This window comes from Saprolegnia parasitica, assembly GCF_000151545.1.
Source record: "Saprolegnia parasitica CBS 223.65 unplaced genomic scaffold supercont2.83, whole genome shotgun sequence".
Classification (NCBI taxonomy): Eukaryota; Oomycota; class Saprolegniomycetes; order Saprolegniales; family Saprolegniaceae; genus Saprolegnia; species Saprolegnia parasitica.
In genome coordinates, this window is record NW_012156477.1 from 131,724 (window position 1) to 144,997 (window position 13,274).

A 13,274-nucleotide genomic window follows, 5' to 3' on the forward strand; every position below is an offset into this window, starting at 1 on the left:
CGAGGAACTTGCCAAGTAGCGGCTGGAGCACGCTGAGGAGAAAGGTCGGGTTCGCAACGCGCGAGGCGTCGTCGTGGAGGGCCACGAGCGACGCGACAAAGCGCCCGAGCTGGCCGCGCGCCCATGGCAGCCACTCGACGCTAGGAAATGGCAGTGTCAACACGTGCCGAAGGCGGCGCGGCCAGTTCGACTCGTGGCTGTTGCTGCTGACCTCGCTGTTGTAGAGTGTTCGGAGCGTCTCGCGGAAGAACTCGAGCTCGACAAAGGTGCGCGCGAGGTCCCAAGACCCGAGCTTGGAGCACAGGCGGAAGACGTGCAGCTTGGCGCCGCCCGTCGCGGCGCGCTGGCTGCAGCTCCACTCGGCGTGCTTGGTCAGCTTCGGCGAGCCCAGCGCCGAGAACATCCGTGCTTCGAAAATATTTTTTGCTTTGACACATCAATCCGATACAAACGTCAAGTTGAGAAACCGTCGCATCCGGATATCAGAGGTAATGTGCATCACAGCAGCAGCACCTTGTCCCTGTCGGACGGGGTCATAGCTCCACCTGCTATAGGTAGCTCACCTCACGCAGCGCCCAATGACGTGGATAGCTCCTCTTGAAGAAGGCGCCGTTCCATCAATGCACCATGGGCAGACTAGAATAATTTCCACGTGGCAGCTTAACGCGGCAGTTCTTCGTCGTTCGGACGATGCAGAGATAGTGGCTGCTCTAGTCGATGGCTTAGATCGTCGAGAGAACAGGCTACAGAAGGGACATGATAAAATACTCTGGGAGAAGGTGGACTCATTCCACAAAGAGCAAAAGGTGCTGTACCTGACGACGGCCATCGTAGCATCCATCGTATTCAAGAGACGTTTGCTTCATCGCAGCACGTGCGTTGTCTACGGCTGGCTGAACGCGCCCAAGATGGTATCGGCACTCTGGTTCTGCGGTGACAAGGCTTGGCGTGGGTGCGCCCACTCGGTGGAGCGGACGAGGATGCATGACCCTTGCGAAGCTTGCATGTGCACGTGACACCATTTCGCATCGCCCAGTCCGTCCATCAAGGATTGCAAACGCCACGTCTCGTGCTTTCTCACAACCCACAAGTGTACAAGTATGGCACGTGTCATTGTGCCACCAGCGTGGCTTTGGTAGCACCCGAGGTCGTGTAGCAGGCTAGGCGGTTCAACAGAAAACATCGAGAAGCAAAAGTGGCACGAGCGGCGCAGAACCACTTTAACAAAAGCATGTCCACACCACCTCGACGAGAGCGTAGCAGCTGCAAGTTGACGCTTTGAGTCTCAAGTGCAGAATCCTGGACGTGCACAGACACAGATTATTCTGGTGCGCTCGTACCACTACTGCTTCGTCGACGGCCGAGCAGATTAAGGGAGAGCGCTATGGGCTGCCAAAAACTTGCTTTGCTTTCTTGCTCTACTGTTCTTCGCGTCCCGTCGCACCTCTTTCTCTTCTTGGAACCAGGCCGACGACGCACTCTTCTAGGCGACGGCACAACCGATATGAACGAGCGCCCACACATCAACTACTTGCTATCGATGGCTCTGGATAGTTGGGAAGGATACCGGGTACAACCCGCCGAGTAGAATTGTAGCAACACGGGTCGCAAGAAATCCAGGCGCGATCGTCATCCGGAAAAATTAAAAAATGAAGAAAAATCCAATCACGTGGATCGAATCCTACCTACGGCGCGGCTCAATGTCCGGCAGCTGTGTCCTGCCATGTGTGACTCTATCTGTCGTGTCCACTCTTGATGTCCACAAGACCCGTAGTACGATGCGAGCACCTTTTGCACCTTCCAGGCGCCTTCCATGTCCCCCCTGCTCCCTATTGTGTTTGGTTGTGGATGTTGGGTGCCACCGATCCTCACTTTTCCTTTTGCTACAACACCACCAACACTCGATTCAAAATGGCGCGCCGCGCGGTCTGGACGTACACCCTTCGCCAGTGCGAAGGCGACGAAGCGACGAAGCTCTACTGCTTTCAGCTGACGGTCGGCGACGTCTCGTGGTCCGTCCTCAAGTCGATTCAAGACCTCAAGTACCTTCGCCAAACGCTCGCGACGATGTACCACAACGAAGTCCTCAACGCCAACGCGGAGGCGCACTGGACGTTGGAGCTTAAGAAACTCCTCCAGCTGCGAGTCCCATCCGCCGGGTGGCTGCCGTGGGCCCCAAAGAAGATGGAGCGCGCGATGACAACGCTCCTCTGCTTTTACGAAGACGCGATGGCCGACACAACGCAACCGAGCTTCCTCTTGCACGTCCTTAAGGGCCTTTTGCGCGTCTTCCTTGGCATGCCGTGCCACCCGGAGCGCTACTCGATCCGGGCCTCGTCCATGGCGTGTCCTGTGCTGGCGGCACCCAAAATCCTCGCTTAGCCACGCAAGGACGGGTATAACTTATATATAAAATGACGATTTGACACACGCGAGACTTGAGGCCTTGAGAGGGAGCGATGATGTGTTGCCAAGCTCGTTGGTACATGCATGTAAGGCAGAATGGTGAAGTGTCATAGTGACAAGGGACGCTTGTTTACGATGGCATCGTGTGGCTTTGTAAGCGACAGCGCAGCACGAGGCCGATATAAATTAGAATAAACACGGCGAATAACCGGGTATCGAAGTGCCGATCAAAAATCTCATTGGTACCGTGATTTTTCTCCATCATTAGGAATCCCTTTGGGGATCATCCGTAAAAATTGGAACGATACAGAGAAGATTAGCATGGCCCCTGCGCAAGGATGACACGCATAAATCGAGAAGTATCGCACTTTTTAACTTTTTACTTCGCTAAAGATCTCTCTTGATGGCTTTTGTAGCTGGTTGGTATCACACACAACAGCAACTTTCAATACCATTGCTGTCGGCCGCGTACCTATCACTGGAAGTAGCATGCCATGGTCGATCGTCCCATGACGCCCCCGCCCCCATCGCCTCCGTCTCTGGCGCCGACATTGTTGCCCACTGAAATCTGCGCATAGTGTCCCTAAGACAATATTAGCCATCTTCGTCGTCGATATCAATTGGATGCGTCAAGATGCTCGCTCGCGCGTCTTCGGTGCGGCCACCGACTTCGCTGCTGCTGCGGATGAATTCGTGGGAGAGTGCCATCGCATCATTGCCTCTCATTGGTCTATTTTCAACCAATCGATGGCGTTATAGACTTTCCACCAATGGCCTGCCGCGCTGCCTCGACCTGCACCAATCAGAAAGAGGCGTGGAACACTGGAGCACACCAAGACGGTCAACGTAGCTTGAGAGACTCGAATCTGCCGCACGCACCATGGTTGGCAGGCCGACGACGACGCGTACGTGGCTCATGCACGTGGCGTACTAGGGTAAGAAGAAGGCCTTTATCAACAAGAAGGAAGCTCAGCACTTCCACGTCGTGCATCGCTCGCAGCGCGATCCGCTCATCAACGACCCGACCGCGTCCAAGTTTGTGCTGCTCTCGGCCACGGTAGGCGAGGTAGCAATGCACCTCAGCGCGCTTACGCTACTGTATGCTAGCAAGCGCAAGAGTTCGATGGCTCGCAGGCGCCGTACGACTCGGGCGACGACGACGACGATGACATGCCCGACCTCGTCGCTTCGGCGGTAGGCCATCGCCGCGCGCCGCTTTGTCTCACGCTTTGCGTAGCCGACCAAGCAAGTGCGCTTCGGCAACGTCGTCGCCCAGGACCTTGTGAACGAGCTCGGTATGGTCAACGATGGCTACGACTACACCAAGCACATGCGGGAGATTGGCCACGGCCAGTTTTACTCGGCCGGTGGCACCTACGACGAAGGGTATTAAGAACCTCTCGCCGTTCCATGGAGTCGACTTATCGCTCTCTGTAGCGCGGGTCTCCTCTCCAAGCGCGTCGTCTTGCCTGACGACGTCCTTGCGTCCAACACGGTCGAATCGGAGCGTATGCTCGAGGCGATCACACTCACGGAGGACGTCATGGACGAAGATCTGCGCGAAGCGCTGACCAACGAAGATGCGTTCGAAGAGCTCAACGATGACTTTATGCTGCAGGCTGCCGAGGACAATGGCGAGGACGATGGCGCCGCCGGTATGGGTTCATTCATCCACCTCTTGTGATGCAGCTCAACGTCGATGATGTAGATGGTTTTGACTACGAGGCGCACATTGCCAAGCTCATGGCAGCCGCCGACGGGATCCCCAAGTACCGCGGCAACCTCAGCGACGACGAAGACGACGACGAGTTGGATTCGGACGACGAGGAAGAATTTAGCGACGACGACGACGACGATGCGTATGGCGAGAGCAAGGATGACGCGCAGCGGGCGCTTGATGAGGCGTTTGAAAAGCTCATGGAAGAGGAGTACGATGACGAGGAGATTGGCGAGCTTGACGAAGAGGAGACGCGTGGCGAGCTGCTTCTCGAAGGCGCGCTGCTCGAGTCGATCGTCCAGGACTATGTCCACCTGCAAGAAGAGGTTATGCAGACCGAAGGCCGCATCGGCAACCCGCTCCGCACCGGCAACCGCCTCCAAGAAGTGCTCGCCGAGTGCGCGGCGGAGGACGCCTTGTACGAGAGCGAAGAGGAGGCGGAGCCCGAGTTGGCCAACATGGACGACATTGCGCACACCAACCCGTACTTGGCGCCGCGGGTCGAGGATCAGGTACACCTAGTTGTCATTCTTGTGGATTTTGGTTGATTTTCATGGATTTTTTTGTATTTTGTAGTGGGACTGCGAGACCATTGTCAGCACGTACTCGAACCTGGACAACCACCCGACACTGCTGCGCGAGCCGCGCCGTGAGAACCCCAAGAAGAAGAAGAAGAACGCGAACCATATCATCCTCTCGTCCAAGACGGGCATGCCCCTCAACATCACGCCCATCTCGGAAGAGGCCGAGGTACTCGCTGCCATGTTTTTTGAAACATTGATACAAAATCAAATGAGTAGAGCCAACACGACGATGCGGTGAGCTACGTGGGCTCGGTCGTGCCGCAGCTCGTGCGCAACCGCCAGGAAACCAAGGAAGAGAAGAAGGAGCGCAAGCTGGCCGCCAAGGCGCACAAGCAGGAGCGGCGAACCGACAAGAAAGAGACCAAGAACATCTTCAAGGACGAGAAGATTCGCCAGCTCAACCAGCACGGGCCCCGCGCCGGCAGTGTCTCGTTCTTCAAGTATTAAACCACAACACGCTCTGTTTCATATCTACTCGATCGCCGTGGCGGCGTCGTGCTAGTCAAGAAATTGGAGCACCGAACATTGCAGATCTCAAGAGAAGGTCCGTGAACCCATCCTTGCCACTGACGTGCGTGCCGCTATGTCGACAGGTCAAGGCGCTGGACCGCAGTAGTGTTTCTACACGTGTACATTGACGCGTCGCTGGTCGCTCTCCGCGACAACCCTTGGTGTGCACGCTACCTGGTCCCTTGCACAATCTCAAATCACGACCTCCTCGCTACCGCACCGGATCGCCTCACGAGCGCTTTAGACAGTCCACCATATCTTTATATAACTGCATGTAATAACACAGGGGAAACAACGTGTACATTGCATCGCAGTGTAAGAAGTGCACCAACCTCTTGCAAGACTCGGACGTAAACTCAGCCCCTCAACATTGCGTGCGCGTCATCAAATACGTCGCATGGCATCAAGCGCGTGGCTGTGACATCATCCTGAGAGCTGCAGAGCGAGTTGCGCTGACGCATCTTCTGTCGACACCACCACCAAACGCCATCCTGTTACGCTGCCACGTCATGTAGCTCTAAGAATAAGAAACGCTCGTTCGTATACGAGCCCCGAGCTTCTGACCTTGCACGAGGCACCTCGAATCCCACGTTCTCTCCGTCCAACGCAGAGACGCTCGATCAATTTCGGTGACGCTCCTTTGACTTGAGCGACGCGTGTCAACCTTGCCTGCGCGCACGGATGAAGCCGTTTCGACCCGTGGCAGCTGCGCGTCGAGTATACGTGTATGTGAACCTTCCATGCAGCGCTTCCATCAGAGGCGCTGCACTGCATTATCTTTGCATCTAGTGACACGCATATACAGCCCTTGCGTTCCTCCTGGTCGTGGGATGCAATGACGACATTGGGAAAGGCCCGTTAAAACCAGAGCAGCCAGCCGCATACCCAGGTGGCCATCAAAACGCAACGAGATATCTATGCAGCCGAGTCGGCTCCTGTCATTATTTGTCTGCAGTGACTCACAAGCCACGCGATCGAAGCATCGTCGGTAGCCTCCGCACCGCGTCTGTCCGTCGCTCGCGCTGTCTCCTGCGGTCTAACAGCGTGGGATGCAAGCACCTGTCACCGTCTTTCAAGCGGTCACAAGCGTTGACCACGTCGTCGTACATGATGGAAGAAGGGGTGGTTTAAATAAGATACGACTAAGCTACTCGACTAAACTACAACGAGACTTCGTTGGTTGCGATGGACTGCGGCGCGTAGAGCCCAATGACTCGGTCGGTGACCGAGCGACAGAGGGGGCACGTGGGCTGTTGGGAAAACCAATCGAAAATGCACTCGGCATGGAAAGCGTGGCCACAGGGCAGCTCGACCGACGGCGACGCGTGAAGGCCATTGGTGCAAATGACGCAGTCGTCGTCGTCGCCGCCTCCATGCTGCGCTTCGCGGAGCTCCATGTCGCAGAGGCAGTCGGGGATTTCAAGGAACGCCTCCATGCACGCTTGGAGGCGGTCAAAGAGTGGCCATTGCAGCTGGTGCTTGTGCCGGTAGACGCACATTTCCGTGCGCATCTCCATGAGGCTCCACAAGAAGACATTCAGGTGCGCCGCGCGCTCCGAGACGCTTTGGGCCTTGCGCTGGAACCACTGCTTCTTCGGCAACTTGATCCGCAAGAGCTTCTCGACGACGGGCACCATGATGGTGTTGGAGAAGGCTGTGAACGCGCGAAGCTGCTCGCGAAACACCACAAAGTCGTGGTACCGCTTGTGCGTCGTCCATTGCAGGTGCGTGAGCGGGCACGTGACGGTGAGCGAGTAGAGCGTGTACGGGCGACCGGCCTGCATCGCCTGCGACGTGCGCACATGGGACGGCGGCGCCGGTGGCACGCGCGAGAGATGAAAGTTGTTGTGGTTTTGCTTGGGCGTCGCACCCGTGCAAGAAAGACGCCACGGTTCGGCTTTGATGATTGCACTGAGCGGCATGCGGCCAAATGAAAACTGATGCATCCGAGCTGCTGGTGGCGGCGACAGGCGCGCCTCAGAACCTACAGGCCGACGATTGCATGTTTCTGTCAATGTGGCAAGGCATTTACCAAAACCGTCCCGATGAGATTGCACTTTCTGAAAACGGCAAACTGGGCAGTTCCTGACCGCGCATGGAGAGCCTTGACGTCCGTGGCGTGGTCGCCTTCGAGGAATAGGCCTCGACAAGTGGTGTCGACCGTCGTGAGAATAGCCTCGGTGGCGCAGGCGTGGTCCTGCATGAATCGTTGAACGCGAATCGCCGGCGAGATGATCATCGCACTCGTCGCATTTGCTGGACTGACGCAATCGCTGCGCTCGTTAAAAGTTGCTGGATTGACGCGATCGCTGCACTCGTCGACTGTGCTGGATGGACATGCGTGCTGTGGATAGTATGCCTGCATGGGTATATGGGAGAAGGCGGTCGCTCAATGGCCGCCGCGCACGCTGGCTCACTGGTCGTCCATACATCCATCAAGACATTGGTAGCAGCGATGCGATGACGGGAAATGAGCATACCGCGGGATCCCACGGCGGCTTCAAGAATCTGCGCATCAAGCGTGGGTATATTCTTTCAACACAGTGCCTTCGTGGGTACAAACAATACAGCATGGATACCACTCGAGTAGCGCAGTCACGGGCGACCGAAGCGAGGCTTTGAGATGCCTCGCAACGAATGCAATCGGATCAGACGTGGCCTCTCGCCCTCGCCGGCAAGAGGCAAGGTGACGACGAGACAGTCTTGAAAAGGATGTGTGTGTCACACCACCACGTGGCACCATGCTTCCGATTTGCAGTCCCACGTAGAGCATGCTGGCATCGCGACCACCCCACACGCGTTGGACAGCTTCCGTGACGATGCACCGGGATGGGCACCCCGGTACTGTTTGTTGTCCCGAGACAGCAGCGACCGTGATGTATCGTATCGAGGGGCCAGCGAATGGAAGCCAACGCATATAGGCCGCTCCACTAGACCTGCGTGCGGCGACGAGCCGAGTACCCTCTTGCTTGCCAAGGCTCGAATATCATACTCGACAAACTCCGCCCAAGAATCGGGCCAGTGGGTGCGTAGCCACGTCGTCGTCCAACACTCTACAAGGGTTCGCCCCCCATGCCCCCCGGCGCGATTTTTTTTACTCGTCCAGAGCCTCTACATACGCACAACGAAGCGCGCTGCTAGAAAAAGAAGACTCGACTAGCGTACTAGTACAAGCGTCTCGTGCCAACCAAGAGCGTCACGGACAAGAAAGCATTCGTTCTCAGAGCAGACTTGAAGGAAAACCTGGCTTTGTGTCTGCATGAAGTTGCGCGTTCGATATCATTGCAATCTTGCAACCATGCATCGCTTGGAAATCCGCCAACATGACGAATGCGTGGCTTTGTCGCAAGCACCCAAAAGATGGCATTCCTCGGCGTCGACCACGTGCGGCGGGGGGCACGTTTCAGACACAACGATGCTCTTGGGAGGCTAATGGGGGCACTACAGTCAATGGTGTCAGTTCAGGACGCTCGCTGTCCAAAGGAATCTCACCCCGAGTGCGATCTGCGTCTCCGCACGTGGGTACAAGATACAAGCTGTCGCCAACCCCCAGCGGTCGCCGCTCGCCTCACGATGTGGCGACGACTTGACAGCAAACCAGCAACGATAACTCAGCATTCTCATTGAGAATAAGAATGCTGAGCCAGGGTAAACGCGTTTGCATCGTACGAACTTCTGACCCGCTGCTTCAACAACTCTGCTCTGGAGCACGTTGGATGTGGCGTTAAAGACAACGGCACCGAGAGGAAGGGGCTTGGAGCGCCGCGTCGACGAGCTTTTCTGCTACCTCCTGAGCACGATATGGAGCCTTGACAAAGCAGGGTGACTATATAATAGTAGCAACCATCTCGACATCCCCACTGCCACGTAGCGCTGCCACGTCAGACACTCGAGTACTGCCTCTCGGAGAGCGATCGGTAGTTGATAGGGTCGAGTACCATGGCTTCTCGTGTCGACTGGGTTCAGCACAGTACAACCGATCGGCTTGAGCCAAAAATGACTTGGGACCGCGGAGCCGCCCGATGGACAGAGCTGCCGTACCTCGAGAACCCGGTCTTGGGCCATCCGAGTGACACGTCGGCGTCCTTGTTGCTGGACAACGTGGTGGCGCAGGGTTGCCAGATGAAATAGGAGTGGAAGGGCTTCGTTACGCAGAAGCTGTTGCGCAGCACCTTGCAAGGTGTCGAGCGGCTAGCACCGTCGTCTGGCTTGCTAAAGCGCCCTTCAACTCAATGGAAACGACATATACAGCCACGCAGAGTACAAAGGCTCGTCCTCTCTGTCGAGCAGGCACGCATGAGCTCTTGTCCGCATCGAGGCGCTCAAGTCGAGTCCAACGAGAGCTCGTACGACCGATTCCATTATGCATACAAGTACTTTTCATTCGCGACCCACGTATACGGCGCGTCTTCTTCTTCTTGCGTACTAGTACTGCGAACGAGCACCATCGAGAGCGAGTCGTCTCGGGGCGTCGCCTTCGCGCGAACGTCCGCGGGCAGCGCCATCTCGTCCGTGGGCCACAAGACAATGTTGGCCAAGCCCCATTGCGTGGCTTCTTCATGCAGCGTGGCGAGGCAAGCAGCAAACACGTCGGGCTGCGACCCTGCGTATTTGAGAATGTCGAGCGTGTTTTCTTCAAAGTTGTGCGCCCAGACGAGATACCCGAGGATCGAACCGGCGTCCTCGAGCACGACACCATACGTTGTCGGCAGCGTCGGTAGCGTCAAGTGCTTGCGGGCAAAGTACGCGTGCTGCACGTGGAAGAACGTTATCGCATCCGCCGAGAGCAGAAAAGCGAGCTCGCCGGGCGCCAGACTGGCGGCCACCCGCGCTCGGTCGTGCGCGGCAATGGCTTCGAGGTCGGCGTGGGTGGCCAGCAGACGAAGCGTCCACGTCCGAGGCAACTCTACTCGCGACGGCGTCGTGGTCGTTGGCAGCGAGATGGCCAACGAGGGCGCGAGCACATAGCCTCTCGCGGCGTAGAAGCTCGTACCAATGTCCGAGTAGAGATTCACCACGGTGTACTGGTCCTCTTCCTTCTTCTTTTGAAGGAACGCGGCGAGCATCGCGGAGGCATAGCCCTGCTTGCGGTGACGCGCCGGCGTAAACACGGACGCGACGCTCCAGCCATCGAGGTAGACGAGGCCGGCCGACGGATTCCATGGGCGAAGCACGACCGGCCGTTTGAAGACCTCGAGGTACCCGCGCAGGTCCAGCGTGCCCGGGTCCGACGTCGGCACCAGGACATAGTCGGTCACCGCGTGTTGCGCGAACGCCGTTGCACGAAACTGGTCTTCGCGGTCGAGGTACTCGTCGTACGTGAGGTGCGGCGCACCCCACTCCTCGTATGTGAGCACGTCGACCTGGGTCTCTTGGGCATCGTCGCCAATGCGCAGCTCCACGTCGCCCATGGTCCGCTCTGGTGTCGACACCTGGCGTAGACAGGCGGAGTTGTACTGGTCTAAACGCACCCAGCTCTGTACGGTCAGTCAGGCAATACGATACCAGTACACCACCATATACCAAGGAAACGCTGCTGTGCATGCACGTGCATTCGAGACGGTGCGAGCATGCTGTATGCATGCATGAAAGAGCGTGCTATTACTGTGCGGAACAGGACCATGACGCAACAAAGTTGGGTGTTTGTAGCATTTGGCTCCACCAATGGCATTTGCCACTCAACCCCGCTCAACACGAGGCGAAACTAGACTGGAATTCAGTATGGACGACAGCAAGGTGGCAATTAGGACTAGGCCTAAGGTAAAGACCATCACTCGTGCCTAATTAGGCACGAGTGCACGTCGAAGTACTTCTTCGAACTTCGGGGTTGTGACAGCGGCCACAAGGCAAGAAGATCCATCGTCGATGAACCTAGCGCAGCTCCTCGAGGCGACCACTGGCGCGCATCGTGGCGCCACGTCCTCGCTGCGCCAGCGGCCTCCGCGCCTCAAGGCGTCGACCACGCTCCATGCGCACCAGGAAGCTGCGCTCGCGTGGATGGTCGGCCGCGAGGCTGCCACATCGTCGCTGCGCGGTGGCGTCTTGGCCGACGGGCCCGGCCTCGGGAAGACGCTCACGACCTTGAGCTGTCTGCAGCTGCATCCATCGACCGACCCGACGCTGATTGTTGTGCCAAATGCGCTCCTCGCCCAGCAATGGTACGCGACTGCAAGTCGCCATCGGGCTTTCGAGGCTTGTAGGCTCGGCGAGATGGCGCTGCATTTCGAGCCCAACACGTGGTCGACGCTCACATACAACCCGCGCAAGCACGAGAAGCTTTCGTTTGACGCGTCGCGCCCGCCGCCCGTTGTGCTCGTCTCGCTGCACGACTTGGGTCTCGAATGGTCGACGATCGTAGCCTGCATGGTCGCTCATGCGCGCGTAGGCATCTCTTCCAGTCCGAGCAGAGCGAGCGGGGGCGCGCGACCTCGGTGCTCTTCCACGTGCGATGGCAGCGCATTATTGTTGACGAAGTGCAAGACATTCTTGGCGCCGGCACGTCGTTGGCCGCGTCCATGGTGCAAGCGCTCGACGCCCAAGTGCGCTGGGGGCTATCGGCGACACCGCTTTCCAAGCCCATCGATATGCTAGGTATATAACCTATATTCGTCGCCGATACAGCTCGACATGCCGTCAACTAGGGCTCGCCAAGTACCTCGCCCTCCCGCCCTTTGACGCGCCAGCGTACTGGAGCCACATCAACCCCAGCAATGCGGCCCATGTCGCGTCCATTCAAGCGCTTTTGCAAGACATTGTGTGGCGGACTCCGAGCACCTATGCAGTCGAAACGCTGCAGATCCTGCCGCGTCAAACCGAGCTGCCCGTCCGTGTCGTGCACATGTCGGCCCTCGAGTTTGCCGCGTACCAGCCCGACTACGATCGGTATCATCATCGTGTCCTATTCCATCATTTGCGCGATATGGTACTAGCTTTACCAAAGAGGTTGCCAAGCGGGTGCGGTCGATGCGCGGGCAGCAGTCGCCGCTGCCGCTGGCCGGTCTTCGCCGCGTCTTGTCGCACCCGTCGACGCTCAAGCTCTGCAAGGGCGCTTGCCACGTCGCGCTCAACACGACCACAAAAGACTTTGGCCGCCTCCTCAACGATCTCGTGCGATGGCGCTCGGACGCGTGTATCGCGGCGCTTGAAACCTGCTTGCACCGCGCGCTCGACTGCCCGTCTGCGCTCGCGTCCACCGCGTACCAGCTGCTGCGCCGTCATGGGAGTCTCTTTCGTGTTCCGAGCGGTCTGGAGCTGCGGCTGCTCTGGACCATGCGGGAGCTGGCCGCGCGCCCGACGTCCGTCCCGTACGTTCCGATCCCTAGCCCTACCCTAACCCTACCTAGGTTCCGCCACGAGGTCCACAAGACCGTCTTGGCGCTGCGATCCGTGCACGTGCCGCAGTTTGTGTGGCGCAAGATCTTCGCAGAGTACCTCGGCGGCGAAGATTTCACGGATCAGATCGCGCGGCTCGTGCAGCAACAGACATCGCCCTTGTACGACGTGGTCGCAGCGCTACCGCCGGTGGTCGTCGCCACCCTATGCCTCCCGCCGACCGCCACGGACATTGCAAACCGTCTCCCGTCCTTTATAAGTAGGTCCATGTGACCCTATTCTAGTGGCTCACACAGCGTGGATAGCGGCGGCGTGGACAACAGACAGTTTCAACGCAACGCTCGCCGATGCGAGTCAGTTGCGCCTCAGCGAAGCCGCGTCCCGCCTTGGCACGTACGAGCGCTGGGTCGACCTTCAGTACGTGCCATGGATGACGGTCGGGTCAACGTGAGACATCCGCTCTAGCAAGCCCGACGCGCTCGGACGAGCCGACTGGACGGCCAAAGCCCAAGACGTCTACGCCCGTGCGATCAGTGACTTTGGAAGCCTCGTCACCTTTGCCCAGAGCGTCGCGACTCGCAACTGGAAGCACATCGGTGGCGCCTTTCTCCAAGCGTACTACGACTGCACAACGAGAGTTTGACAATGACTCCACGTGGTGACGTAGGTATGGCGCCTGCGACCACGGCCGTCGACGGATGAACCGCCGGGCGGTCCTCGGTCGC

At 58.0% G+C, this 13,274-nt stretch overlaps 6 protein-coding genes across 6 annotated transcripts in view; 3 read left to right on the forward strand and 3 right to left on the reverse strand.

Annotated features, from left to right (window-relative positions):
- Positions 1–31: 31 nt before the first annotated feature.
- Positions 32–403, reverse strand: SPRG_12130 (hypothetical protein; the record flags this gene model as incomplete). The annotated part of the gene is made up of 1 exon (XM_012351634.1): positions 32–403. A coding segment is annotated over one exon (372 nt), but the record flags the coding sequence as incomplete, so codon positions are not given.
- A 1,508-nt stretch (positions 404–1,911) lies between these two features.
- SPRG_12131 (hypothetical protein) lies at positions 1,912–2,382 on the forward strand (the record flags this gene model as incomplete). The annotated part of the gene is made up of 2 exons (XM_012351635.1): positions 1,912–2,145; positions 2,182–2,382. 2 exons carry the CDS (start codon positions 1,912–1,914, stop codon positions 2,380–2,382), a joined length of 435 nt encoding a protein of 144 aa, XP_012207025.1.
- Positions 2,383–3,219: 837 nt separating this feature from the next.
- Positions 3,220–5,181, forward strand: SPRG_12132 (hypothetical protein). The gene is made up of 8 exons (XM_012351636.1): positions 3,220–3,289; positions 3,341–3,463; positions 3,514–3,600; positions 3,644–3,792; positions 3,844–4,061; positions 4,115–4,635; positions 4,700–4,873; positions 4,924–5,181. Exons 1-8 carry the CDS (start codon positions 3,287–3,289, stop codon positions 5,152–5,154), a joined length of 1,506 nt encoding a protein of 501 aa, XP_012207026.1. The 5' UTR covers positions 3,220–3,286; the 3' UTR covers positions 5,155–5,181.
- A 1,196-nt stretch (positions 5,182–6,377) lies between these two features.
- Positions 6,378–7,139, reverse strand: SPRG_12133 (hypothetical protein; the record flags this gene model as incomplete). Its single annotated transcript, XM_012351637.1, has 1 exon — positions 6,378–7,139. One exon carries the CDS (start codon positions 7,137–7,139, stop codon positions 6,378–6,380), a length of 762 nt encoding a protein of 253 aa, XP_012207027.1.
- Positions 7,140–9,578: 2,439 nt separating this feature from the next.
- On the reverse strand, positions 9,579–10,628 carry SPRG_12134 (hypothetical protein; the record flags this gene model as incomplete). Its single annotated transcript, XM_012351638.1, has 1 exon — positions 9,579–10,628. The coding sequence occupies one exon, from the start codon at positions 10,626–10,628 to the stop codon at positions 9,579–9,581; it is 1,050 nt and encodes a 349-aa protein (XP_012207028.1).
- Positions 10,629–11,082: 454 nt separating this feature from the next.
- SPRG_21089 (hypothetical protein) overlaps positions 11,083–13,274 on the forward strand; it is a gene marked incomplete at both ends in the record, with an annotated part of 3,137 nt that continues 945 nt past the window's right edge. The window contains 8 exons of the mRNA XM_012351652.1: positions 11,083–11,375; positions 11,418–11,561; positions 11,603–11,808; positions 11,859–12,099; positions 12,147–12,521; positions 12,561–12,808; positions 12,855–12,966; positions 13,015–13,164. Coding sequence (XP_012207042.1) covers positions 11,083–11,375; positions 11,418–11,561; positions 11,603–11,808; positions 11,859–12,099; positions 12,147–12,521; positions 12,561–12,808; positions 12,855–12,966; positions 13,015–13,164 — 1,769 coding nt within the window. The remainder of the gene's footprint in view (positions 11,376–11,417; positions 11,562–11,602; positions 11,809–11,858; positions 12,100–12,146; positions 12,522–12,560; positions 12,809–12,854; positions 12,967–13,014; positions 13,165–13,274) is intronic.

Coding starts and splice junctions, on each gene's coding strand:
- SPRG_12132 (XM_012351636.1), top strand. Junction 4,062..4,114: donor CGAGGACGATGGCGCCGCCG/GTATGGGTTCAT, acceptor TCGATGATGTAG/ATGGTTTTGACTACGAGGCG. Junction 4,636..4,699: donor CGCCGCGGGTCGAGGATCAG/GTACACCTAGTT, acceptor TGTATTTTGTAG/TGGGACTGCGAGACCATTGT.